Source organism: Mobula hypostoma, chromosome 28 (genome assembly GCF_963921235.1).
Source record: "Mobula hypostoma chromosome 28, sMobHyp1.1, whole genome shotgun sequence".
Classification (NCBI taxonomy): Eukaryota; Metazoa; Chordata; class Chondrichthyes; order Myliobatiformes; family Myliobatidae; genus Mobula; species Mobula hypostoma.
In genome coordinates this window covers 28,720,764-28,748,275 of record NC_086124.1, presented here as the reverse complement: position 1 = coordinate 28,748,275, position 27,512 = coordinate 28,720,764, and the positions used below count along the sequence as shown (strand labels likewise).

The 27,512-nt window shown below is 48.2% G+C and overlaps 1 protein-coding gene across 5 annotated transcripts in view; it reads right to left on the bottom strand.

Annotated features, from left to right (window-relative positions):
* Positions 1–27,512, bottom strand: part of LOC134339001 (RNA-binding protein 10-like) — a 71,530-nt gene that overhangs the window by 35,224 nt on the left and 8,794 nt on the right. For all 5 annotated transcript variants that reach the window (XR_010016323.1, XR_010016324.1, XM_063035229.1 and 2 more), the window contains exons 2-8: positions 15,931–16,012; positions 14,942–15,128; positions 12,120–12,293; positions 10,071–10,140; positions 5,992–6,065; positions 1,780–1,866; positions 611–671 (exon numbers count right to left, since the gene is read on the bottom strand). Coding sequence is in view for 3 of the 5 variants with exons in the window: in XM_063035229.1 (XP_062891299.1) it covers positions 611–671; positions 1,780–1,866; positions 5,992–6,065; positions 10,071–10,140; positions 12,120–12,293; positions 14,942–15,128; positions 15,931–15,947 (670 nt within the window). In the remaining 2 variants the exon portion in view is untranslated. The remainder of the gene's footprint in view (positions 1–610; positions 672–1,779; positions 1,867–5,991; positions 6,066–10,070; positions 10,141–12,119; positions 12,294–14,941; positions 15,129–15,930; positions 16,013–27,512) is intronic.

Genomic DNA, 27,512 nt, shown 5'->3' with positions numbered 1-27,512 from the left:
GTCCATCCAATAGACCAAAACTGTACACAATACTCCGAAATGTGGCCTCACCAACAACTTATCATGCCCTTGTTCCTAAACTGAATGCCTGACTGATGAAGGCCAACATAGCAAATTATATATAATTTGTCAATCTAAGTTTATTCATATTTGTAATGTACTGAGCTAATTTTCATGGCTATTTCTGCCATGTACAATCACCTTGAGCGTAAACTTTGGCCTGTTCTTCACAATGTTGATGGTGTGCCTGAAGGCCGACCTCCATGCTCTGTGACTCTACAACTGCTTGTCAGTCAGGAATAGAGAGCACAGGCATGTGGAAGAGGATGGACGTGGACAGCCAGCAAGTCCTCACTGACTCAGTGAGCGTTCCAGCTCCACTTGGCTCCACCTTGGTCTGTCATGGCTCGGGTGTGGAGAGAGATGTTGCATGGAAAAAAACCCACTCCCATCTGGCCAGAACCCTGCCCTCCCATTTCCTCTCTCATCAAGGCAGAAACTTCCCCACAGTTACTGCTCAATGCATGGGATAATTCTGCTAATTACTGTTTGTGTTTCAGAGTTCCAACTTTAGTACTTTTTTCCCTACTTTCCATCGTGCGACACTTACCCGACTTGGGGACACCACACTTAAAGCATTTCTCACGCCGTTTAAAATTCTGCACTCCACACTGCAAATAAGAGGGAAACATGGCTCACAACATACAGTCACTGGCAACAGTATCAACAGCATTGTGAACACACAATGACAGATATTACTGCAAGTGCAGAGCTTTAGACAGTAATCATCCTGGCCAGTTTGTACAGGGCAAAGTCAAACACAACAACCCGTGCCAGATTAGTGCACTACAGCCAAAAGATGAAGTTGTCAACCATTAAAAAGTACATTTAGTCCATATCCACAGTTTCCTCCACACCATCCCATCACACACTGCCAGGGTCAGACACTTGAGCGAAGCTCCCTCCACATCGTCCCATCACACACTCCCAGGGTTAGAAGCCCCTTTGACATTGCCCATCATACAGCAGGTCAGGTCAGTTGCAATATGAATCTTCTCTACAGTCTGGCTGAGGGACTGGAGAGAGCGCGGCGCCCCTCGGCCAGGAGTGATGTCCTTTATGCCCATCTGAAAGTGTAGCAGGGTTTTGGAAGACAGTGCCAGCGGCTGACTGTTAGTCTTGTCAAACTGCGCTGCTGGAGTACTGCCTCACAAGTATGGTGCTGCCTTTCTATTATCACCGTTCACAGAACAATACCCTGCAGTCCCAGCCATCAATTCATCTCAAGCTGATAGGGCATCACAGGTTTCTGAGGAAGGCAGGCGAATTGTGTTCAGAGAGATATGAAATTAGCTATGATCAAATGGTGGAGTGGATTCACTGGGCCAGACGGCTTAATTTTACTCCAATGTCTTATAGTCTTCTGAATCTCTGCAGAGCACCTCTAGTCACAGACTCCAGGGAAAATAAGACCCATGGACACTCCCATGAACTTGAATTAAAATGGCAGTTCACTGTTGGTTCTATCAAAGTGTGGTTCTTCCTCAGCATTAACCCTCTCCCATGAGATAGCACTCCCTCTGTGCCTCGAGATGAATCCCTCCACTTACCCATTCCCACAGCCACACACTCCCTCACCACTGCCCCTACAATGCCACAGGTGGTGCAGGTGCCCAGCGCTAGCAACGCAGTACCTTGTGATCGAGGAGGGGAATTTGTGACTACCTTTCCCCACTGACCTCCCCCCGCCACTCTCCATTCATCCAGCCAGGCCACTACCTTGTTACAGAGCCAGTCCTCATTAGCCTTGGGCTTGGGGTCGCTGTAGTACATGGAGATCTGCTGGCCATGAATAACGAGGGAGTGCTGCAAGAAACAGAAGGTGCACAAAATTAGTCGGCTCCCACTAAGCAAAGGTGCCAACCTTATGCCACTTATTGTGAAACAACCCTTCTGCACAGAGAGAGAGAGAGAGAGAGAGAGAGAGAGAGGATAGAGAGAGAGAGAGAGGATAGAGAGAGAGAGGATAGAGAGAGAGAGAGAGAGGATAGAGAGAGAGAGAGAGAGAGGATAGAGAGAGAGAGAGAGAGGATAGAGAGAGAGAGAGAGAGGATAGAGAGAGAGAGAGAGAGGATAGAGAGAGAGAGAGAGAGGATAGAGAGAGAGAGAGGATAGAGAGAGAGAGAGGATAGAGAGAGAGAGAGGATAGAGAGAGAGAGAGGATAGAGAGAGAGAGGATAGAGAGAGAGAGAGGATAGAGAGAGAGAGGGAGGATGGAGAGGGAGAGAGAGGGAGGATGGAGAGGGAGAGAGAGGGAGGATGGAGAGGGAGAGAGAGGGAGGATGGAGAGGGAGAGAGAGAGGGAGGGAGAGGGAGAGAGAGAGAGAGGGGGGGTCAGGGAGTGGGGCTGGGGAGGGGGAGAGAGAGTAGGTGGGGGACGGGGAGGTGGGAGGGGGAGAGAAAGAGAGAACAGATCGGAGAACAAAAAAGAAACAACTGAAATAAAAATGGAAAAGTTTGTAACCTTTCAACTGTGGAATGAAGGCACCCGGCCCTGAGCCGACCAACCTCACCTTGGACACACAAAAACACCTTTGGCTGGGAGAGGGATAAGGAGGAGCGACCGTGCCTCCACTGAGAGGCCAAACTTTATGCATGATTGATTTTGTTTTAAAAGCCAGAAACAACGGAGCCAGAGAGTCCTTCACAGATGAAGGAGGGCTGAGGGCAATTATGCCGCACCCCCCACACACACAGACACACACACACACACACACAAAGACCGCAGCTACTTGTACTCCAGGGGGAGTCAAGCCACTCTGCCTGCTGGGTTTACTCGGTACCTCCCCTGCAGTATCAATGTCAGGAAAGAGAAGGCGGGGGACGGGTGGGCGTGGGAAAGAAGAAAATGGCATTGAGGGTAGAGTATTCAGGAAAGGGGAAATGTCAGCCCGTGTACGCCAGGTCGTAAACTACCATTGTTTAAGGGTCTGCCTGTACCCGAAATCTCCAGACTACACCCCGTAAACACCCAGAAAGATGAAGTAGGACATACTGTGATGACAGCAGTGAGGTGCACAGCCAACTCTGGCCAGCCCGAAGCCTTGGCTTCTCCGAGCTCCTCCCCAACCCTTCCACTCCCGACCAAGCTCCCTCCCCGAACTCCTGGGTTACAGCTTCCGACCAGCAATCCACAGTCCCCAAATAGCTACTGCTGAGCACCAGGAGGCTTGCAATCGGAAGCCAGAGGAGACGTGTGTTGACAAATGTGTGGGGGTATGGGAATGAGAAGATAGAGAGATAGAGATAGAGAGAGAGAGAGAGAGAGAGAGAGAGAGAGAGAGAGAGAGAGAGAGAGAGAAGCTAATGTTTGACCAGTACTCCCAGGAGCAAGATGGCTGGATAAATCCCCACTTTTACTTCATCCTGGTCCTATAGGGCCACATTGCCTCTACCCAGTGACCAATAGCGTGAGCTTTGGCTAGCTTATTTAATGTTCCTTCTAAAGACTGGCTGGGGGGGGGCGGTAGAGTCATCTCCTCCTGACAGGGAGAGGCTAGCGGCAGTTGTCCAAACAGACCCCAGGCTACGGTGCACAGAAAGGGCTATCTGACCGCGGGAAGACCTCTCCTTGCACCTGTTAACAGGGACATGATTCGCCTGACTGCAGCAGCAATGCTTTGTCTTCTGCATCACTCTACAGAACCCCCTCACACCCCACCCCAGCCCAAGCAGAGCAGATCCCAGCCGTGGCTTGGTAACAAGCCCCCAACTCTTTTCATTTTAAATGAGACCCTCTGAAATAGACACCGTGATTTTGGGCGGGGGGGGGCGCAGAGGTGAGAAAGTTGAAATGAAGTGACCACCAACAGGAATGCAATGACACTGCTTCAGAATGAAAAGTCACTCACTTTCCTCCCGACATCAAAGCCAAAGCTTGTCTCAATCCACATTCCTGGTTCATGAGCGAATGGGTGCCGGGAGCCACGCAGGAGGAAGTTACAGGCTGAGATCTAATCCAGGGATTCAGATGTAAAACAACAGATGCCTGGTGGTGGATTACAAATTGGGATCTAATCCAGGGGTTCATATATAGAATAACACATCCCTGGGGTGGTTTACAGGTTGGGATCTAATCCAGGGGTTGGGGGGGGAGGGAGGAAGGGGTGAGGGGTTATATATAGAATAACAGATCCCAAGAGTGAACTACAGGCAGCAATCTAATCTGGGGTTCAGGGGATTTATATATAGAATAACAGATCCCTGGGATTGGGTTAAGGTTTGGATCTAGTCCAGGAGTTCAGTGCCTGTGGCTACATAAAGAGTAACACCCTGTCTGAGGTCACTGGGCATTGATTAAAAGCAGGATCCTCTAACAGCAGGCTGCGTGGGACTTAACAGGGCATCGGCACATTACCAGCCAGAGACATCAAAACCACCTGTCCATGTCCAAACGTTTTACTCTCTCACACACAAACACACACTCCCAGAAGCTTTCCCTCCCGAAGGGAGAGAAGTTAATCACCACAACTCTCAAGATACGCAAAGCCATTAACCTGGAGGTCTAACTGTCACACCACGAGAGGCTACTTATTCCATCTACTCCATACTGATCTCAATCCAAGGTCTCTCACATCCACCAAGCCATCAAGGGTGCAGAAGGGTAGACCAGCAAGCCTCTTCCCCTCCTCTCTGCCACTCCGTCAAGGCCAAACCAGCACACACACCAGAACGTGCCAAGAAACAGGCCAAGTGAGAAAGAGAGGGAAGGAGTGAAAGTGGCCTTCTCCAACCCCCCACCTCGCTGGAAGAGCGGAAGCCAAATTCCAAATGAGGCCAAGCATCAGCGTGGACCTCTGCAAAAACGCCACGACAGCTCCTCTGCACCATCACACACCGCACAGCAGATATCACTGAGTAACTAAGACAAAAAAGAACCACAAAAGGGCTACCTCTGGCAACCATGAACAATTTGAGTGGGGGTGGGGAAGGGGTGGGGAGGAGGAGAAGTGGGCGTGCGAGGGAGTACACACCCTCAAACCTAACGTGCAACAGCTGCCGGGTACCGTCGGGAGAGAAAGAGGGAAATCGCAAGCTTCCCCCCATGCATTACAACTTGTACAAGAATGGTGGGGAAATGCACTCATTTTTAAAACAAAAACAGACATAAAATATAATCACACTGCCAAAATTATCCACACTTTGAAGGTAAATATTCTCTGCGGCAAAAGAAATGTTGCATGTTTGTGTATGTGTATGTGTGTGTGTTTGTGTACTGACACATTACAATTCATTCCACATCTTAAGAGACACTGATGCCTGGCCCACACAAAACTCCTGCAATGAGTCGGCTGGCTTACAGAGAGAGCGCAAAGGTGCTGGGGCTGGCGTGGGGGTGGCGTCAGCTCTGGTGCTGACGGTTCAGTGAGAAAAAGACCAGGCCTCCCTTCCACCCACTCCATGCCAGCAGCGGGGACACGGGAAGTCGCGTGCACTTGAGAGACGAACTCGGGGAAGGCTCTACAAACCCCTCATCCCCCAGTAGGTCTAGTCAGTGCTCCTCTCCCCAACCCCCCAATCCATTCGCAGATAAAGCAAAGGGGGTAGGGGTAGGGAAGGGGAAGGGGGTACAGGGAAAAAACTGGCAGAAATAATGACGCACAACACTCTCCCCATCTCTCCAACTCCCTTGCCCCATCTGAATCTCTGGGAATCTCCACCTGAGCCTTATCTTGTGTGGAGGACTGGGGGGGGGGGGTAGTGCTGGTGGGGGAAAGGCTAGGCCTGATTTCCTTGCCTGGGGAGGGACCTAGAGAGTGCTCAGGATTCTGCACATCCGGTGGGGAAGGCAAGGGAACTGGGGTGGGGGAGGAGGTGGGGGACCGCCTTTAGCTCAGCTCAGGGGACCGACTCTTAAGCCCGTGTGAGTCAGGCATTGGGTCTCCCAATTAACAGAGGCAGTACTTGTGTGTTCAAGTGCAGCAAAGCAACCTGATTGGCTTCCATCCATCGGGTAGCGTCCTGCAAGTGATTAAACTCCACGAAGGCGAAACCACGGCTCTGACCTGGAGACAGCATTCAAATATAGACGCAGTGTGTTAGTCACGGCATTAAAGGAGCCTTCTCTCTTTATTTTTCACGCAGTAGAATCAGAAAACCCTGTTTTTGCACAGGCAGGATTGAACCAGAATCTCAACACTATCACCCGGTGTGTTGGGACACCCTCCCCATCACGCGGTCACACGCACACACCCCGCAGCAGAGCAAGCCAGAAGTACAATGGGGGGGGGGTAGAGAGGGGCCCGTTTAGTCTGCCGTACAGATCTGATGTGGATGTCTTTGCCTGGCTGTAGAACAGGAGCAGGGGAGGACCCCTCATACCACCTGCTAGTAGTCGGAGTGGAATGAGACCAATAAGACCACCCCCGGGGTGGGGACAAACACCACAAAATTCCACTGCACCCCTCGACTCCACAGAAGGTCCTCTCTGCCCCAGCCCACACTGTCCCTGACTTTGTGAACTGCTTCCGTGAAGCCCAGTGGACATATGACTGGGTTGAAATATGATGTCCTGGGGGTAGGTGGCCCATGGGCTTACAGGCCACGGACAGACCCCAGGCACATGCCACCCCCGATCTACAGCCCCCTCCTTTCCGCCCGAGTCTTAAGCCCACCCTGACCAATCATCCAATGGAGAACAGTCACATTCCCTTCCAAAGGAGAGACAGACATCAACGGTTCAGGTTTCAGGAGCTGTGTCCCACAGCACAGAAACTGGCCCTTTGGCTTTTGACCTAACCGGGCCATGCTGCCCATCTAAGTTAGTCCCACCCGTCTCTGCCTGGCCTCTGTCGCTCTAAACCTTTCCTATCCACATAATTGTCATTTAAACGACATTAATGTCTCCGCCTCCACTTTTTCCTGTGGCAGCTGATTCTACATGTACACTACCCTCTGGGTGAAAAAGTTGCCCCTCAGGTTCCTATTAAGTCTCTCTCTTCTCCCCTTAAACCGATGTCCTCTGGTTCTGGATTCCCCAAACTTGGGGAATAAGACTATGTGCATTCACTCTATTCTTGCTCCTCATGATCTTACAGACCTTGACAAGGTCACCCTTCAGTCCGAGCCTGCTCAACCTCCCAATATAACGGAGTCCCTCACAACCTGGCGACATCCTCTGTCAATCTCCTCTGCACTCTTTCAGACAGCAGGGTGACCAGGCGCGAACTCAATATTCCAAATGTACCTCACCAACATCTCACAGGAGTTCAGGGATGGGGCAATGAGAGTGGATGGGGTTCTTTTACCGGACTACTGATGCGAAATGGGGCAGTATTAATCCCACAGTCCAGGATATGGGAGAGCATGGATTTTAATATTGGGCCAGCAATGAGATATAAAGAGTCCCAAAGACATGAACAGACCAATACCCTTAGGGCAATTTGAGAAACTGAGATAAAACATCTAGAAATAAAAGCTAATCTCACTTCTGATCACAAAGCAGCCACTTTCTTGTAAAAACACTACGGTAGCTTTCCACTTCAGGGGCAGCACAGTATTCCAATCCCTCAATAGTGCCATCGTGAAGTTGCAGCTGCCTCCATATCAAAGCTGGAAAGAGGCCATCCCCTCTGTGTAATGCAGTCACACTTGCTTCCTTGACTCCCACCCAAGGCAAGAGGTACACGTGACAACTGGCTGCCCAGTCTCTCACAGCCTGTCCATTTACCCACTTCCCTCCCACCTCCACTAGCAACTGTTCCCTGACTTTCAGTCCCTAATGAGAGCAGCTGATCAGAAGTAACACACAAAATGCTGAAGGAACTCAGGTCAGGCAGCATCTATGGAGGGGAATGAGGATCTGACTCTTTGGGCCGAGACTGACACCGTTACTCTGAATTTGCAGTATCTGCAGAATCTCTTGATCAGAAATAAAACAGTCAGCCAGATCCGAAGCCAAAAGGCACTGAAAACAAAGTGGAATGGAAGGGAAGGCCCGCATGCGAAGCTGACTTGAGTCTTGTGCAGTTTGAACACCGCCGATGTCCTGTCTACATAGAATGGTTCATCTAACCCTGTCTGCTCTTAACAAACTCACCAACTTTGTCTTTCTGTCCTTAACCCCTCACACCTTACAAACGGGAGGGGGAAGCCGTGGCCTGTAGGCAACTGCCAGGCAGGCTTTCGGGTACCTCAAGAGAGCTCCCACATAACCTTGGTTCTGTAAATACACAGAAAATCCTTACTAGCCCTACGCTGCAACCCATCCACTGAATTCCATCTGAGGAAAGGTCTTGGGTCAAACATTTAACTCATTCCCGGGGGCCACCACCTTGCTCTGATCCAAGGGCTTCCGACATTTAGTTGTAGAGAAATACCGCATGGGAAATGCCCTTTCAGCCTGCCAGGTCTGTCACAGCCATCAAACCACCCGAGAACAATCCCGGTTTGATTTAAAATTCTCCCCACGCTTTTGTCAACTCATACCACCCCTCCCCCGATTCTACTGCTCACTGGTGGGTAGCTGACAGGCAAATTAGCCCACCCGCATGTTGTTGGGACACAAGAGGAAAGCCACACGGTAACAGCGATCGTGCAAACTGCACGCACACACAACACCGCACTCCCCCATGTGCAGGAATGAATCCCCAATGCCTGGCACTGAGAGGCAGCAGCTGCAACCCCACAGCCCATGGTTTTTGCACCTGTGGCACAGACAATGATTTCCATCAAACAGCCCTGAATAGCTGGGTTATTCATTCCATCAACCCCTTCTCTCAGCTCAGAGAAGATGCAGAAGTAAGAAACTGGAGCAGGAGTCAGCCATCTGGCCCATTCAACAGATCCACCATTCAATAATTCTGAGGCTCTGCTTTCTGGTCTGAGACTCCCTCACTATAGGGCACACCCTCTCCACATTCACTCTATCTAGACCTTTCGATATTTGATGTTTCAATGACAACCACCTACCCCCTCTCCCCCCCACAACCACCAGTTCTTCTAAACTTCGGCGATCAAATGCTCATCGTTTATTAACATTCCATTCTTAGGATAATTATATCGTGAACCTTCTCTGGACCCTACCCAACACTAGCACATCCTGTCCCGCCAGCTTTAACAAAACAGGCCAAGTGGAGACACAATGCAATGCAGATTCTGGGGTCTGTAGCTCAGCAGGACATGGCAGCATCCGTGATAGTTGAGGCTGTGGGCCCAGTCATGGTGAAGGCTCTCAACTGCCCACTTCCCGCAGTGGAAATTCCTCCAGCTGCTTGTCGCTGGTACTGGACACTGTCATCCTGTTCTCTGTTCCTTTCTTCCTCTTGCACTTTTCCATTTGCAATGACTCCCCATGGCCACCCCCTCTCCCTAACCTGACTGGAACCCCCAATTACTTTAAATTTAAGGAAAGCAAAATGTTGCCCCCCCCCCACCGTATCTTTTGTGATGTGAAAGACCTCTGCCAGATCATGCCTCAGAGGTGGAAGCCTCACCGCCATTGAGCAAAGTCTGGCCATTTAGGCATTGTTTTTGTGAACCTGCATGCACCTTCCCTGGTGCCTCCACACATCAACAGAACTGTGCACACTGCTCCAACTGAAGACCAACACAATGCTCTGTTTTACAATTCCGTCCCATTTGAAACAAGCCCCCTGGGGCTCAGCTTTGGCTGTGCAAAATTCAATGGTGACGGTCAGAACTCCGACATGCAAGAAATCCCTTTGAGGCACGCAGGGAACAAGAATGGAATTACCTCAGATGATGAAGCTGAAATACTTTAAAACTCGACAAGTTCAACCAGACGGGGTGGGAAGATTTGGGAGAGAGGTATTGTGTATGAATGTCACAGAAGTACTTTTCTGTTTTATCTTTGAACAGAGCACAGCAAGAGGCAACAGCAAACCCCTCGTTCGGTTGAGGCACTACACATAACCAAGATCACCACAGTTTACTTCAACTGTCGGAGCCACTCAGCATCCGGGCCACAAAACAAGTTAGGAGGGAAGGGAATGCTGGGGCAAAGAGGAAGAGTCCAGAGTCGTCATTTAAAACCCACAACGGAATCTCACCTGAGGATTTATTCCTCATTAGGCGCACCTCCCGAGGCTGGTAACCGGCATACTGCAGCTGCATTCGGATCTGAAAGGAGACATGGCAGAAGGAAACATGGTAATGGACTGGTGGAGTTTCTACACAGCAACACTCCTCACCACCCCACTCCCTACAATCAGGACAAGCAACTTGTAACCAATAATGCCCAGCCAAAACAGGGGTAAGGAAGTCACAACTTGGCATCATTGTAAATGTGCAGGTCAAAAATGAGAGTAGGATAAGGAAATACAGTGACCCAGGTAGTGCAGCAGTAGGTTCAGGACAGTCCAGAGTTCAATTCCAGCACCATCTCTAAGGAGTCTGCTCGTTCTTCCCCATGATCGTGTAGGATACTACAGTTTCCTCCCACATACCGGTTAGCAAGTCAATGGGTCATTGTAAATTATCCCGTGATTAGGCTAGGGTTGTTGGACCGTGCTGCTCACTGGGCCAAAAGGACCTGCTCTACAATGTACGTCTAAATTTTAAAAAACTAAAATCCCTGTGTGTTTGTTCCCTGCAGCACAGTCACAGTTGGCTCAGTCTGCCGGGCTTCACCTGGGAAGAAGATCGGGTGGTACAGCATCGTCAGTCAGAGCGGCCAGTTGAAGGGCAGGATGTCATGTTGCAAGTGTATGACTGTATTTGGGGTACTGTGTGCACTTCTGCTCATCCATTACAGGGATAGTGAGGAGGCTTTACCAGGATGTGGCCTGGATTAGAGGGTGTAACGTATAAGGAGAGGTTGGACAAACTCGGGTGTTTTCTCTTGAATGGCAAAAAGCTGATGAGAGAGCTGACAAGGGTCTATAACATTATGAGAAGCAGAGATAGGGAAGATGTTCACAATCTTTCATCCAGAGTCAAAATGTCAGGTATCAGAGGACAGGCATTTAAGGCAAGTGGGCAAAGTTTAAAGGCGATGTGCAAGGCAAGTTGCTTTTTATTTTGTCTTTGAGAGAGTGGAGGGTGCCTGGGATGGTGATGGACACAGATACCGGGGACTAAGAAGCTAGTGGAAAGACACTTGCATTTGCAAGTAATGAAGGGATTTTGAGATTTAATTTAATTCAGTATCATTCTTGGCACAGAAATCCTGGGCCATAGGACCTGTTACTGTGCAGTTTTACACTCAGTAGCCACTTTATTAGGTACACTGGCTCATTAACGCAAATATCTCATGTGGTAGCAACTCAATGCACAAAAGCATGCAGACATGGTCAAGAGCTTCAGCTGCTGTTCAGACCAAACATCAGAATGGGTGAAGAAATGTGATCTAAGTGACTTTGAACGTGGAAAGATTGTTAGAGCCAGACAGCGTAGTTTGAGTTATCTCAGAAACTGCTCATCTCCTGGGATTTTCCACGCACAATACTCTCTACAGCAGGGGTTCCCAACCTGGGGTCCATAGACCCCTTGGTTAATGGGTATCGGACCATGGCATAAAAAACGTTGGGACTCCCTGCTCCAGAGTTTACAGAGAATGGTGCGATAAACAAAAAAACATCCAATGAGCGGCAGTTCTGTGGCTGAAAATGCCTTGTTAATGAGGGAGGTTAGAGGGGAATGGTCAAACTGGTTCAAGCTGACCAGGAGACAGTAACTCAAATAACCATGTGTTACAACAGTGGTGTTCAGCAGAGCATCTCTCAACACACAACACATCAAACCTTGAAGTGGATGGTCTATAGCAGCAGCAGCCTACACCAATTTCCACTCCTCTATCTAATAAAGTGGCCACTAAGTGTCTGTTAAATAACAAAATGGCTGTGACTAGATAATATGATTTTTTTTTTAAACAAGTGTCACTTCTGAACACTGACTGGAAACCTCCTTGTCCATTTTACTGCGAAAGCTACCATGATTCCTGCAATTAAGGGTACTTCCATCTCTCAGTGCTGCCAAACCCTCCTCACAGCACAACCTGCAGGCTAGAGTCTACAGACCCCTCAGTTATTGGTAGGGGTCCATATCATAAAGAAAGTTGGGAACCCCGCTCTACATGCATCCCCTGCTCTCTCACGTACGTCGTTCTCGGTGGCAGAGGGGGGTAGCATCCGCAGCATGATGATCCTGCTGGCCTTCTCCTCTCCGGTCTCATTCCGATAGTCCTGGTCTCTGTAATCCCCGTCCCCTGGGAAGCTGAAGGCGTCTTCTGGGTTGTCGTAGTTTCTGTAACCATCGCCGTCCTCTCTGTAATCCTACAGGAAGTGGGGGAGTCAGACACAACACAGTGTGAGGCTGAGAACTGTAGTGGTCAAGGAGAAGAGCGGGAGTCAATGGGCTGGCAAGAAGGCAGAGGGAAGCGCTGGACGTGAAGATGATATTGTCCAGGTTCTTCAGAAAGCAAGAAGGGGATGCAAATCTTGTGGTTACACTGTTTTATTAGATGCTCAGAACAAAAAAAAACAGTGAAACACAATAGCAAATAACTGGCCCTAACTGTGGCCCAACCAGTTCAAGCCGAATACGTAAACAGAATTCTCTGCTAAGAACCACCTGTGATTCAACAAAGACAGCCTTGATTTATGCTGCCATAACACAAGCTTACAGAGAGTGTCAATACAACAATCTTCCCTTCAATGTCATTCACTTCACAAATGGGGTTGGGGCGGGGGCAGTGATTATTCATGCTCCTTTCTACAACAACGTGTTGAGGTTGCGAGCTTTGAGTTCCTAGGTGTCAATGTCACCAATAGACTTTCCATGTCCAACCACATAGATGCGACAGAAAAGAAAGGTCACCAATGCCTCTACTTCCTGAGGTAGCTAAAGAAATCCAGCACGTCAATATTGAGCCATATCAATTTTTATTGATGCACCATAGAAAGCATTCTATGGGACTTCGTACAGCAACTGCTCTGTTTGAGACCGCAAGAAACTGCAAGGAGTTGTGGACACGGCTCAGCACATCACAGAATCTAGTCTCTCCTCTGTGGACTCTGTCTAGACTTCTCGCTATCTCAGTAAGGTAGCCAGTACAATCAAAGACCTCACCCACCCCAGACATTCTGTCTTCTCCCTTCTCCCATTGGGCAGAATTTACAAAAGCCTGAAATCATGTGTCACCAGGCTCAAGGACAGCTTCTACCCTTTTAGAAGACTCTGAATTACCTCCTGTAAATTACACTTTATCTGTGTTGTTATTGCTTTACCATTTTCTACCTCAATGCACTGTGTAATGATTTGGTATATATGAACAGTATTTAAGACTCTGACAATAATAAACCAATACCAAGGTGGTCATCCCCTCAGATCCTGTCTAAATCCCATTTCAGCTACCCACCCTAAAACTTAATCCTTGCGTTTTATCCAAATCTTATATTGGGGGTGGTGGCAGGGTGGAGATACGTCTCTACCAAAGAAGGTGTAAGGTGCTCCTTCCTTTCTCTGGCCTGCCGGTCACCCTTGAACATGGTGTAGCAACCTACCCCCCACCCCGAGTCAAGGTCACCGTGAAGCCATGGGAGCAGGTGGTGGAGGGTCAAATGTGCAGCTGGTACATATCACAAGTCCTAGTTATGCGACCACTGACGCCAGGCAGACAACCTCTGTAGAGTATAGACAATGGCAAACCATTTCAATAGAAAAATTTGCCAAGAACAATCATAGTCATGGAAAGACTATGATTGCCCATGTCATACAACACAGGGCATAATGATGATGATGAGAGGGAACATTTACTGCAGTCCACATTATACCCTTCGCGAATGTTATGTACTTCACTCATGTTCATGTGTCTCTCCCAGTATTTTCCACTCCAGGAGGCACAGACTCAAGACTTTACTTGTGACCGAACTGCTCCATCCACCTTGATCTTATTCTCAGATCACATCACCTCACATTAGACTCCACAGAACACGCACAGGACAATATACATCCTTCAGCCCACAATTTTGTGCTGACCTTTTAACCTACTCCAAGATCGATCTAACCAGTCTCCCTACACAGCCCTCAACTTCTCTTCCATTCATGCATCCATCTAGGCGTCTCAAATGTCCATAATGCAGGTGTTCCCAACCTGGGGCCCACAGACCCAGGAATCTAAGGCATTAAAAAGGTTGGGAACCCCTGCTCTGATGTATTTATTCCACCACCACTACCTCTGTTCGGTAAACACCCTGTAAAAAATTTTAAAATCTACCTCTGACATCCCCTCTATATTTTCCTCCAATCACCTTAAAATTGTCATGGTTTGGAGGTTTGCGTGCCTCCATGACCCAGAGAGCTATGGTGGCTGGCTTCAGGGCTTTCTGCTTTGACTCATGATAGGGTCACCCAAGTCAAACAGGTCAAAGGGTAGAGGCCAGACTAAGTGATCCACCAGTCCTCCAGGTTCAGGGGTTCAGCTAAGGGTAACTGGTAAAAGAAAATTGTTACGGCACAGGCAATGAAGAAAACCTTCAATGCTACCCGAAATGCCAGCAGTATAACAGGCAATAAGTACCTTAAAGTGATGCTACCCTGTATTAGTCACTTCCACACAATGTTGCCAGCCACTCCACCCATTCTTCTTCACACTGTGGGCTATTCACAACAGCCAGTTAATGTACTGACTCTCTCCCATATCTTCGTGCAAACTTCACCCACCAGGTCACAGGGAGAATGTGCACAGTCTGCACAGAGAGGGCAGGAGATCAGGTTTGCACCTGGATCTCCAGCACCAAGAGGCTACAGCCATGCGAGCGGTACCACTGTATAAGCGCAGTAACTCGCCGTCTTCCAACCTGTAAGCCAAGGCTCAGCTTCAGCAAATCCGCCTACCCCACGTCCACTACAGTTGCAGCGTGGATGCCGGCCCCCTTGTAAACAACTAAGTGAGAACCTCACCCCCAACGCGAAAGCGTACCTCAGAGTGGTCATAGCCCCAGCTATCCTGCTGGCCGTAGTCCTTGCCAGTGTCGCACTCATAGTCCGGGTCGTAGGACCGGTAATCCATGTCCCTGTAGTCATGATCCCGCCTATCACGGGATTCTCGCAGGTCGTCCTTGCACCGGTCACTCCCATAGCGTCCCATCCGCTCACTGCGGCTTGAGCTGCAGGAAGAGACGGGAAAACACAGCAGATTACTTCCCAGTTCCCCTTTCTCTTATCAACAGTATGAGGTGGAGACCAACTGTTCACACCTGGACACAACCGCAAAAATGAAGGGACTGCAGAGAACCGAGGTCCCGGGGAGTTTAAAGGAAGCAAGGGAATTAGGGCTCCAGTGAAAGCAGCAGAGAAACCAGGGGTACCTGGTCACTGGTGAAATTAAAGGGATCGCAGGATCTGGTCCCCGGTGAGATTAAAGGGATCGCAGGATCTGGTCCCCGGTGGGATTAAAGGGAAGGTGGGGCCTATTTCCTGTTGAAATTAAAGGAATTGCAGGATCTGGTCCCCAGTGAGTTTAAAGGAATTACGGGGCCTGGTCCCTGGTGAGCTTAAAGGAATTGCGGGGCCTGGTCCGCAGTGAGATTAAAGGAATCACAGGATCTGGTTCCCGGCAAGTTTAAAGTGATCGCAGTGTCTGGTCCCCGGTGGGATTAAGGGGAAAGTGGGGCCTAGTTCCTGGCGAAATTAAAGGAACCACGGGACCTGGTCCCCAGTGAGATTAAGGGAAAGTGGGGTCTGGGAACTGAGAGACAATGTTCAGGAGGGCAGGAAGCAGTTACCCTGTGCTCTGAACATCACAAGTAGCTGGGCCCAGATACACAATGAGGGAGGACAGCCAGATGCCAATGGGATTTGGTACCAGTTTAATAACAGGTTATTGGAGTTTGACAGCAGAATACCATTAGAGGTAGTCCATAAAGGGAGGGGAGGGGAGGGGATGGTCAGTTGAGTTTAGTAAATTACCGTTTATCATACTCCATCTCTCACCACCAGATGGTGTGCCCAAGAACTTCGTTGTGCAACAGCTGTCTTCCTCGCAGCTTTCCTGCAATATAGATAAAGTCACCATAATTGACAGACCCACCTTGTGCACAGCAGAATAAAAACAAACCACACCCACCCAAAACTCAACCAGTAAATGCCAGCTCAATGTCTGAACCAGGAAACAGTCACAAATTACCTCGGTGAACTTGAGAAAGACAATTGTGGGGTGAAGTGGGGAAAGCGGAGAGGACAGTGTAGAGAGGGGTTGTAAAGCTGGAAACAAACCTGATTTTCCACAACAAGATGACAGCCAATTCATGACCCACTCAGTTGCCTTCAATTCCTCTTGACAGACCCGTCCCCACCGGTACCGTACCCCAGTGTTACACAGTGACAGACCCATCCCCACTGGTACCGTACCCCGGTGTTACACAGTGACAGACCCGTCCCCACCGGTACCGTACCCCAGTGTTACACAGTGACAGACCCGTCCCCACCGGTACCATACCCCGGTGTTACACAGTGACAGACCCGTCCCGGCCTGTACCGTACCCCAGTGTTACACAGTGACAGACCCGTCCCCACCGGTACCGTACCCCAGTGTTACACAGTGACAGACCCGTCCCCACCGGTACCGTACCCCAGTGTTACAGTGACAGACCCGTCCCCACCGGTACCGTACCCCAGTGTTACACAGTGACAGACCCGTCCCCGCCTGTACTGTACCCCAGTGTTAAACAGTGACAGACCCGTCCCCACCGGTACCGTACCCCAGTGTTACACAGTGACAGACCCATCCCCACCGGTACCGTATCCCGATGTTACACAGTGACAGAAGACCAATACCCCAGTGTTGTGCTCAATTCTGTTGTCTGGGGTTATTCTAGGAAAGCCAATATTCTTTGAACTTTCTTAACTTTATATTCCCTTAAATTCCTCAGTTGTATATGGTGACATACATGTACTTGGATAATAATTTTACTTTAATGTTGGGGTGTGTTGTTGGAGCGGGAGGACAAGTGACCCTTTGCAGTCCTTCTGGTGACAGTGCATGCCACAGCACAGTTCGCTCCTGAACTCAGTCCAGGCAATGAGGAAAGAACACAGATTGCACATAACAGGAATTCTGCAGATGCTGGAAATTCAAGCAACACACATCAAAGTTGCTGGTGAACGCAACAGGCCAGGCAGCATCTCAAGGAAGAGGTACAGTCGACGTTTCTGGCTGAGACCCTTCATCAGGACTAACGAAGGAAGAGTGAGTAAGGGATTTGAAAGTTGGAGGGGGAGGGGGAGATCGGAAATGATAGGAGAAGACAGGAGGGTGAGGGATGGAGCCAAGAGCTGGACAGGTGATAGGCAAAGGGGATATGAGAGGATCATGGGACAGGAGGTCCGGGAAGAAAGACAAGGGGGGGGGCAGGACCCAGAGGATGGGCAAGGGGTAGATTCAGAGGGACAGAGGGAGAAAAAGGAGAGTGAGAGAAAGAATGTGTGTATAAAAATAAATAACGGATGCGGTACGAGGGGGAGGTGGGGCATTAGCAGAAGTTAGAGAAGTCGATGTTCATGCCATCAGGTTGGAGGCTACCCAGACGGAATATAAGGTGTTGTTCCCCCAACCTGAATGTGGCTTCATCTTTACAGTAGAGGAGGCCGTGGATAGACATGTCAGAATGGGAATGGGATGTGGAATTAAAATGTGTGGCCACTGGGAGATCCTGCTTTCTCTGGCGGACAGAGCGTAGGTGTTCAGCAAAGCGGTTTCCCAGTCTGCATCTGGTCTCGCCAATATATAGAAGGCCACATCGGGAGCACCGGACGCAGTACATCACCCCAGCCGACTCACAGGTGAAGTGTTGCCTCACCTGGAAGGACTGTTTGGGGCCCTGAATGGTGGTAAGGGAGGAAGTGTAAGGGCATGTGTAGCACTTGTTCTGCTTACAAGGATAAGTGCCAGGAGGGAGATCAGTGGGGAGGGATGGGGGGCACAAATGGACAAGGGAGTCACGTAGGGAGCGATCCCTGCGGAAAGCGGGGGGGGGGGGGGAAGACGTGCTTAGTGGTGGGATCCCGTTGGAGGTGGCAGAAGTTACGGAGAATAATATGTTGGACCCGGGTGGGTCCAACATATGGGGTTTTGTGGGGTGGTAGGTGAGGACCAGGGGAACCCTATTCCTAGTGGGGAGGCGGGAGGATGGAGTGAGAGCAGATGTACGTGAAATGGGGGAGATGCATTTGAGAGCAGAGTTGATAGTGGAGGAAGGGAAGCCCCTTTCTTTAAAAAAAAGGAGGACATCTCCCTCGTCCTGGAATGAAAAGCCTCATCCTGACAGCAGATGCGGCGGAGGCGGAGGAATTGTGAGAAGGGGATGGCATTTTTGCAAGAGACAGGGTGAGAAGTGGAATAGTCCAGATAGCTGTGAGAGTCAGTAGGCTTATAGTAGACATCAGTGGATAAGCTGTCTCCAGAGACAGAAAGATCTAGAAAGGGGAGGGAGGTGTCAGAAATGGACCAGGTAAACTTGAGGGCAGGGTGAAAGTTGGAGGCAAAGTTAATAAAGTCAACGAGCTCAGCATGCGTGCAGGAAGCAGCGCCAATGCAGTCATCGATGTAGTGAAGGAAAAGGGGGGGACAGATACCAGAATAGGCACGGAACATAAATTGTTCCACAAAGCCAACAAAAAGGCAGGCATAGCTGGGACCAATGCGGGTGCCCATAGCTACACCTTTAGTTTGGAGGAAGTGGGAGGAGCCAAAGGAGAAATTATTAAGAGTAAGGACTAATTCCGCTAGACGGAGCAGAGTGGTGGTAGAGGGGAACTGATTAGGTCCGGAATCCAAAAAGAAGCGGAGAGCTTTGAGACCTTCCTGATGGGGGATGGAAGTATATAGGGGAAAAAGAAGCGGAGAGCTTTGAGACCTACCTGATGGGGGATGGAAGTATATAGGGTAAAAAGAAGCAGAGAGCTTTGAGACCTTCCTGATGGGGGATAATATGTACAGATTGCACATTGCAGTTTGTGATGCTTGCTGGCTCACAGCTCTGTTTGTTCCTGACTGTAGATAGTGCTGGTGTGCTGTCTGCATCTTCCCCTGTGACTCTGTTAGCTTCTCCCTAGAGCTCTGGAATGCCAAAGGATGTGTCTGTTGGTATTTTAATATAAACTGCCCCTGGTGTGGACAGCGTCCCACTAAGCAGCCGGGGGAGGTTGGTGAATGGAGAAGCAAGTGAGAGCAGGATTAGTGGAGATGGACACTCAATGGTTAGCAGGCATGGTGGACTGAATGGCCCACCTCCATGAGGTTGTAGAATATAGAATGTTGTACCAACATCTTACCCCACTCCACAACTAAATATCTCATCTGTCCTGCATAGCTCATAACCTACTCTGTTCCACCCCACCCCCCCCCCAAGGTTTCTTCCAGTCACCTCAAACAGCTTAAAACTGGTATTAGGCATTCCCGCTCTGGCTATGCCTCTTATCGTGCAGCTCGCTTGAAGGTCAAGCCCCATCACGCTCAGAGGTGGCAGGGTATCATAGTGGTTAGCACAACTCTTTACAGTACCAGCGACCCAGCTGTAACTACCTGCTACTGCCTGCAAGGAGTTTGTACATTCTTCCCCCGACTGCATGGGTTTCCTCAATTGATGAAAGACTGCTCCAACTTGGGATTGGAAGAGGCAGAGCTGAGTGACGATGGCGCTGAAAGCCATCTCCTTTGCTTGCATCTTCGGAAACAGCTCTGTTGCTATCTTTGGTATCTCTTTTTTTTTCCCCCCACTTTCAGGGTTCTTTGCAGGAATGGGACTCGCTCTCAGGGCCTCACGATCGGCCGCTTTTCGATATCCCAAGGGTGCGGCCCAGGAGACAGGCTGGTGCCGCTGTGGGAGAACAAGGTAGATCAGAAGCAGTGGGCTTGCTGCTGACTGTGTGCCCAGAGGCACAGAGCTCAGATAAAGCGACACAACAGACTTTTAACACCATAAATATAGAGGGATCAGAAGTGGAGAGAGTGAACAGCTTCAAGTTCCTGGGTGTCAAGATCTCTGAGGATCTAACCTGGTCCCAACACATCGACGCAGTTATAAAGAAGGCAAGACAGCTGCTATTCTTTATTAGGAATTTGAGGAGATTTGGCATGTCAACAAATATACTCAAAAAACTTCATAATTCCACCATGGGGAGCATTCTAACAGGCTATATCACAGGTATGGAGGGGCTACTGCACAGGACTGAAAGAAGCTGCAGGAGGTTGTAAATCTAGTCAGCTCCATCTTGGGTACTAGCCTATAAAGTACCCAGGACATCTTTAGGGAACAGTGTCTCAGAAAGGCAGTGTCCATTATTAAGGACCTCCAGTGCCCAGGGCATGCCTTTTTCTCACTGTTGCCATCAGGTAGGAGGTACAGAAGCATGGAGGCATACACTCAGCAATTCAGGAACAGCTTCTTCCCCTCTGTCGTCTGATTCCTAAATGGACATTGAATCTTTGGACACTACCTCACTTTTTTCTTTAAATATACTATATTGCTGTTTTTGCACTTTTTAAATTTATTCAATATATGTAATTGATTTACTTGTTTATTTATTATTTTTATTTTATTTTTTTCTCTCTCTCTGCTAGATTATGTGTTGCATTGAACTGCTGCTGCTAAGTTAACAAATTTCAGGTCACATGCTGCTGATAGTAAACCTGATTCTGAAATCAGCAAGTTGTTTTGTTATGTCTCCCCTCTCGCTGTGAAATGGGAACACCTCTTTTTCCCTTATTAAGGAGAGAGAGAGAGCCCGTGGTATGTCAAATACCGGGTGAACAAGTAGTCTTTGGGGTACTTCAAGTCTGTGTCATTATTGATGCTTTGCTGTAAGTTTGAGTGCTCTGTGGGGGGGGGGTGCCATTGTTTTCTGCTGGTGGGAGAGGGGTCAATGCCTTGCCGCTGCTTGTGCATGGGAGGGGGAGCTGGGGGGGTTGCTTTGGAGTTCTAACATTTAACTGTCATTCATTCCTTGGGGCACTCTTCTGTTTTTGTAGATGTTTGCAAAGAAAAAGCATTTCAGGATGTAAATTGTATACATTTCTCTGGCAGTAAATATACCTACTGAAACCAATGCAACTGTGCAAATTCAAAAAGCAACAAGAACACCGACCCCCAAATCCCCCTCCCACACACAAAACACAAGAACACCAGCTCTCAAATCCACTCCCCCGCACAAGAGCTGTAACATTACCTCACGGAGACCAGAACTGAACGCAATATATGTGTTACAGGTGAATAAAATAAATCAATTTACACTCAGGGTGGTGTGCAAATGGGAAGCTCGTTGGTGGTGATGTGGCAAAAGACACCTGCTGCCTGACCTCTGTGGTTCAGTGCACTTGAGACACAGGTTGAGATTTGTCCTTCATCATTTCAGGCAGCTGAGTAGGAAAAGGACCCGAAGGTTTGGAAAAGAAATGATGAGACTCCACCATGGACATTGTCTCTTCTCCCCTCTCTCATCGGGCAGAAGGCCCAAAAGCCTGAAAGCACGGATGACCAAGTTGAAGGACAGCTTCTACCCCACTCTTTTTAGAACATTAATAAAGTTCCGCAGTATGATAAATTGGGCTCTTGACCTCAGGATCTACCTCTTATGATCTTGCACCTTAGTGTGTGCCTGCACTGCAACTTTCTCTGTAACTGTTACACATTATTCCACATTGTTAGTGTTTTACCTTGTTCTACATCAATGTACTGATGTAATGAATCAATCTGTCTGAACTGTATGAAAGAGAAGCTTTTCAGTACCTCGGCACATGTGACAATAATAAACTAATTCTGTCAGTGATGAAGTTCGCACAGAACACACACACACACACACTCACTCAGTGGCCACTTTATTGGATACACCAGTACACCTGCATGCTCATGCAAATAGCTCATCTGCCAGTCATGTTGCAAAAACTCAATGTATCAAACCATGCAGACATGGTCAAGAGGTTCAGCTGTTGTTCAGATCAGCATGGGGAAGAAACGTGATCAAATTGACTTTGATCAGGGAATGACTGTTGGTGCTAGATGGGGTGGTTTGAGTATCTCAACTGATGATCTCTTGGGATTTTCACACACAACAGTATTGAGTTTACAGAGGGAAAAAAAACACCCAGTGAGCAGAAATTCTGTGGGTGAAAATGAGAGGTTAGAGGAGAATGGTCAGACTGGTTCAAGCTGACAGGAATGCAACAGTAACTCAACCACACATTATAGAATAGCATCTCTGAACACACAGCACACTGAATCTTGAAGTGGATGGGCTACAACAGCAGACAACCACCAACATACATTCAGTGGCCACTGGGTATGAGTGCATATTCTTGCAAGACTCTCACTGCAGATCTTTTGGGGTCTACTGTGCATCTGAAAGTTGGTCCGGTTAACATGCTGCAACATGGAGCCGGGATCTGTTCATCAATATTATGGTCACCAGTGGGCTGAATTCTGCATCATATTGCCATAAATTTTATTTATTGACAATGGTTTATGACGAAGTGCTCACAATGAAACACCAACTCAGAGAGCGCTTCCTCAGACCAGTAGAGTTCACATATATACAAAGCAAGTCAAGCTCTTTAGTTACCAATTTTTCAAAAATCAAATGGGTTTCCTGGAGCAGTAAGATAAATTTCTTAAGAGTTACACAGCACTGAAAAACAGACTTTTTGGCTCAATTCGTCTGTGCCGACCAAGTTGCCTACAAAAGCCCGCTCTGTTGATTGCATTTGGCCTGTGCCTCTCTAAACATCTTCTGTTCACATGCATCTAAATGCCTTTTAAATGTTCCAAGTGTAACATTTACCTCATTCCTCTGCCTCATGCTCTGGCAGCACTTTTATAGTCAGCAGCCTCTATATCAGGGGTACCCAATCTGGGGTTCACAATAGGGATCCATGACATAAAACAGGTAGGGAAGAACTTGCTCTAGGCTATTCACATTTTCAATGCTCCACATGAATTCATAAATCTCTGTACACACACCCACACACAATGCTGGAGGAACTCAGGAGGTCATGGAGAGGAATTAAACAGTTGATGTTTCAAGCTGAGAACCTTCATCAGGACTCGGTTACTGGTCTTGGCCAAAACGTCAACTCTTTACTCTTTTCCATAGAACATGTGACTCTGGTTCTTCATATCCGCAGGTGACCCCTCAAACTCCTACACCCCAGGGTGTGGCGGGGCCTATCCAGCCTCCTTATAACCCCAGCCCTCCCCCAGTAACACTCTCGTGAATCTTTTCAGCACCCCCTCCAGTTTAATGCATCCTTCCTATACAGAGGGGACCAGAATTGCACCTAGATTTCCAGAAGTGGCAAAGTCTTGCATAGCTGTAACACGACGTCCCAAGTCCTGAGTTCTATATTCTGACTAATGAAGGCAAGAATGCAAAACCTCTTCCGCACCATCACGTCTACCTATGTTGCCAGGAACTCCAACTTACACAGGTACACTTTCATTCGAATGCTCTCTTGCACCTTGGCTATACATGTTCTAATCCAAAGCTCTGCTGCCAACTCTCTCACTGTACTCTTACTCATCGCCCTGACTCTTGCTGAACAAACGGCTCTCAGCCACAGTTTTAAAACTCTCATCTTCAATGTTCATTTCCCCAGGTGCAAAATGCACCATATGAACACATCACATGGTAAATGCTGGTCCTGATGAAGGGCCTCAGCCCACAATGCCAACTATTTATTCCCCTTCAGATGCTCCCTGACCTGCTGACTTCCTCCAGCATTTTGTGTGCGCTACCCTGGATTTGCAGAATCTCATGTCTGTCTGGATGCATAACGGCTCAGTACAGTACCTGCTCTGCCCATGACAAGAAAATACAGAGAATTATGGACATCACAGAAACCAGCCACCCCTCCATGGACTCTGTCTACACTTCCCGCTGCAACCAATATAATAAAAGACCCCCACCCACCCTGGAAATTCTCTCTTCTCCTCTCTCCCATTAGGCTGAGGATAGAGCCTGAAAGCACATACCATCAAGGACAGCTTCTATCCCACTGTTAAATGGTACTCTAAATAGTACTCTTAAGATGGACCCTTGACCTCACAACCTACCTTGTTATAATCTTGCACTTTGTTTTACCAGCACTGCACTTTCTCTGTAGCTGTTACACTTAATTCTGCATTATTATTGCTGTACTCTGTTGTACCTTAATGCACTGGATGATTTGATTCTCATGATCAACATGAGGGGATCTTCTCACTGTATCTTGGGACAATAATAAACCAGCATGTTGGTTCCCTCCCCGCTCCCTGGCTAGCAAAGCAGCCTACAATGACAGTGTCAGAGGGCAGATTGGTAAAGGAACTTGCGTCTTTCAGGTACTTGGTGCAAGGTCCCTGTCCTCATATGCATTGAAGAAGTCGTCCATTGCGTCCTGAAGCTCAAGCCCCAGGTGTGCATCTGCTCGAGTACAGTCTGTTTATAACTACTCAAGTTCAGAGTGAACGGTGAAAGTTGAGAGATTTACCGGCCCTCATTCAGAGAGCCACGAGGAAGGTGGTGGAGAGGAACTTCTGGACTGGTGTAGGGTCTACAGAATGGATCCAATGGTGAGGACGACAAAGTAGATGATGGAGGCTGATGGGTGAAAAGTATAGATTCAAGGGGTTTAATGGCTTTGTGAGTCAAAGATAAAAGCTTGGAGACAGCTCAATGTGAGCACAACTTGCTTCAGAGTCAGAAGTGTCTGCAAGAGTCACACTTGAGCCCTGCAACTTCTGAGAGTTTGATTCAGTTCCCTCCCTCTTCCTCATTCCCAGCTCCTCAACCATCTCACCGCCCACTCCCTTCCTGATTCCTCCCTCTTCTCTTCCCTCATTCCCCTTCTATGCATCTCCCAATCACAAGCTGAAACACTAGACCCACTTGACATGACAGAAAACCTGTCAATCCGAGCCCCAAATGCACAAGTAACAGACAACCCTGACCTCTGGGGTAGATTCTCAATTCAAGTAAACTCATTATCAAAATATGTACATGTGACCCTGAGATTCATTTTCTCGCAGGCATTCACAGAACAAAGAAATTCTAGAGAATCAATGAAAAACTACGTACAAAGATTGATAATGTGCAAAAGGTGATAGACTGCAAATACAAAAAAAAGTAAATAAATTATACTGAGAACATGAGCACCCTCCTGTATGGGGTTGTTGTCTTAGTGCTAAGTGGGTCACCATTTGCCTTGAGAAAATGGTCACCATGTTAGGACCAAAGGGACGATGGCAAGGACAAGTGCTGCTCCGGGAAAGTCAGAGGGGATCTCCCACAAGGTTAACTTTTGCAAACTGGGATAGTTTGTCCTGAATCCTTTGCTGGCACATATTCCGGGATCAGAATGCAGCATGTCTGACCACACCTCCCAGCTGCTTTATAGTATATCAGACTAATACAGACTGAAGCAACTGGAGCACATTCTGACTGGCTGCATCACTCCTGTTGCTCACAAGAGGCTGCAGATGGTTGCAGGCTCAGCCAGCTCCATCTCGGGCACACGCAGAGCACGAGGGTGATCGATCAGTTCGTGGCCGAAGGTAGAAGATGAGTTATACAACTCTCGTTACATGCACACGCAGAGCACGAGGGTGATCGATCAGTTCGTGGCCGAAGGTAGAAGATGAGTTATACAGCTCTCGTTACATGCACACGTAGAGAATGAGGGGTGATCAATCAGTTCATGGCCTAAGGCAGAAGGAGATGAGTTATACAGCTCGCGTTACATGCACGTGCAGTTCAACTCTTTGAGTGATTATGCAGAAAGTTTGAAGTTAATAACTCATCTCCTTCTACCTTAGGCCACGAACTTACCAATCACCCCTGCTGTGGACACTTTCTGGAGGTACAAGATTCGTATGCTCCACGACCACTGGACTATGTGTGTAAATGTAGGAGGGGACTATGTTGAAAAATAAATAGGTTTTCTAAAATCCTTCCTTCCACCTTAGGCCACAAACTTATCAATCACCCCCCATATATTGACTGGCTTCATCACAGCCAGGTATGGAAACACCAATGCCCTTGAACAGTAAAATCCTGCAAAAAGTAGTGGGAGCGGCCCAGTCCATCACGTGTAAAGCCCCCCCCCCCCCCATCCACCACTGAGCAGGAAGCATTGTCGCAGGAAAGCAGCATCCATCATCAGGGACCCTCAACACTCAAGACATGTTCTCTTCTCACTGCTGCCATTAGGAAGATGGTACAGAAGACTCCACACCTCCAGGTTCAGGAACAGTTATTAACCCTCAACCATCGGGCTCCTGATCTCTCCACTGCGATTCAGAATCAGGAGTTAATTTCACCAGCATGTGTCATGAAATATGTCAAATTTGCAGCAACAGTACATTGCAATGCATAATGATAGAGAAAAAAACAGAATTACAGTAAATATATATATTAGTTAAATTAAATAACTAGTTAAAAATAGGAATAACAAAGAAGTGAGGTAGCGTTCATGGGTTCAATGTCCATTCAGAAATTGGATGGCAGAAGGGAAGAAGCTGGTCCAGAATCAGTGAGAGTGTGTGCTTTCAGGCTCCTGATGGTAGCAATGAAAAGACGACATGTCCTGGGTGGTGGGAGTCATCAGCTTCACTTGTCACACTCACTTTCAAGGACTCTTCATCTCATGTTCTCAATATTTATTACTTACCATTTCTTTCTTTTTGTATCAGTAAGACAAAGGAGATGGTGATGGACTTTAGGAAGACTAAGCCTGCACTGCTCCGTTACTACTGATGGTGAGGACGTGGATGTGGTGAGGACCTACAAGTACCTGGGGGTGCACCCAGATGACACCTTGAGTTCAGCACCAACACAGAGGCTGTGTACAAGAAGGGCCAGAGTCGCCTCCACTTCCTGAGGAGACTGCGGTCCTTTGGAGTATGCAGGCCTCTCCTTCGCATGTTCTACCAGTCTGTTGTCGCCAGTACAATCTTCTATGCAGCAGTGTGCTGGGGTAATGGCATCAACATGAGTAATGCCAACAGGCTCAATAAACTGATTAGAACGGCAGGCTCTGTTATAGGAGTCAAACCTGACACACTGGAGGCTGTGGTAGAACAAAGGACCCCACGGAATATCCTGGCAATTCTGGACAATGTTTCTCACCCTCTGCATGCCACCTTGGCTGAACAGAAGAGCACTTTTAGTAATAGACTAAAATAACTGCACTGCTCCAGAGAGCACTATCGAGACCATTCTTATCCTTGGCCATTAGGTTCCATAATGAGTCAGCCTATAGCCAGGGAAGTGATGACTCCCTCCTGTTAGACTGTGGTAACTTATTTTTTATTTTTTCTTACTTCTCCTCTAATATTTGTATATCTGTGCACTTATAATGCTACTGTGACACTGTAATTTCCTTTGGGATCAATAACATACAGTGACATGCAAAGGTTTGGGCACCCCGGTCAAAATTTCTGTTAGAGTGAATAGTTAAGTGAGTAGAAGATGAACTGATCTCCAAAAGTCAGAAAGTTAAAGATGAAACATTCTTTTCAACA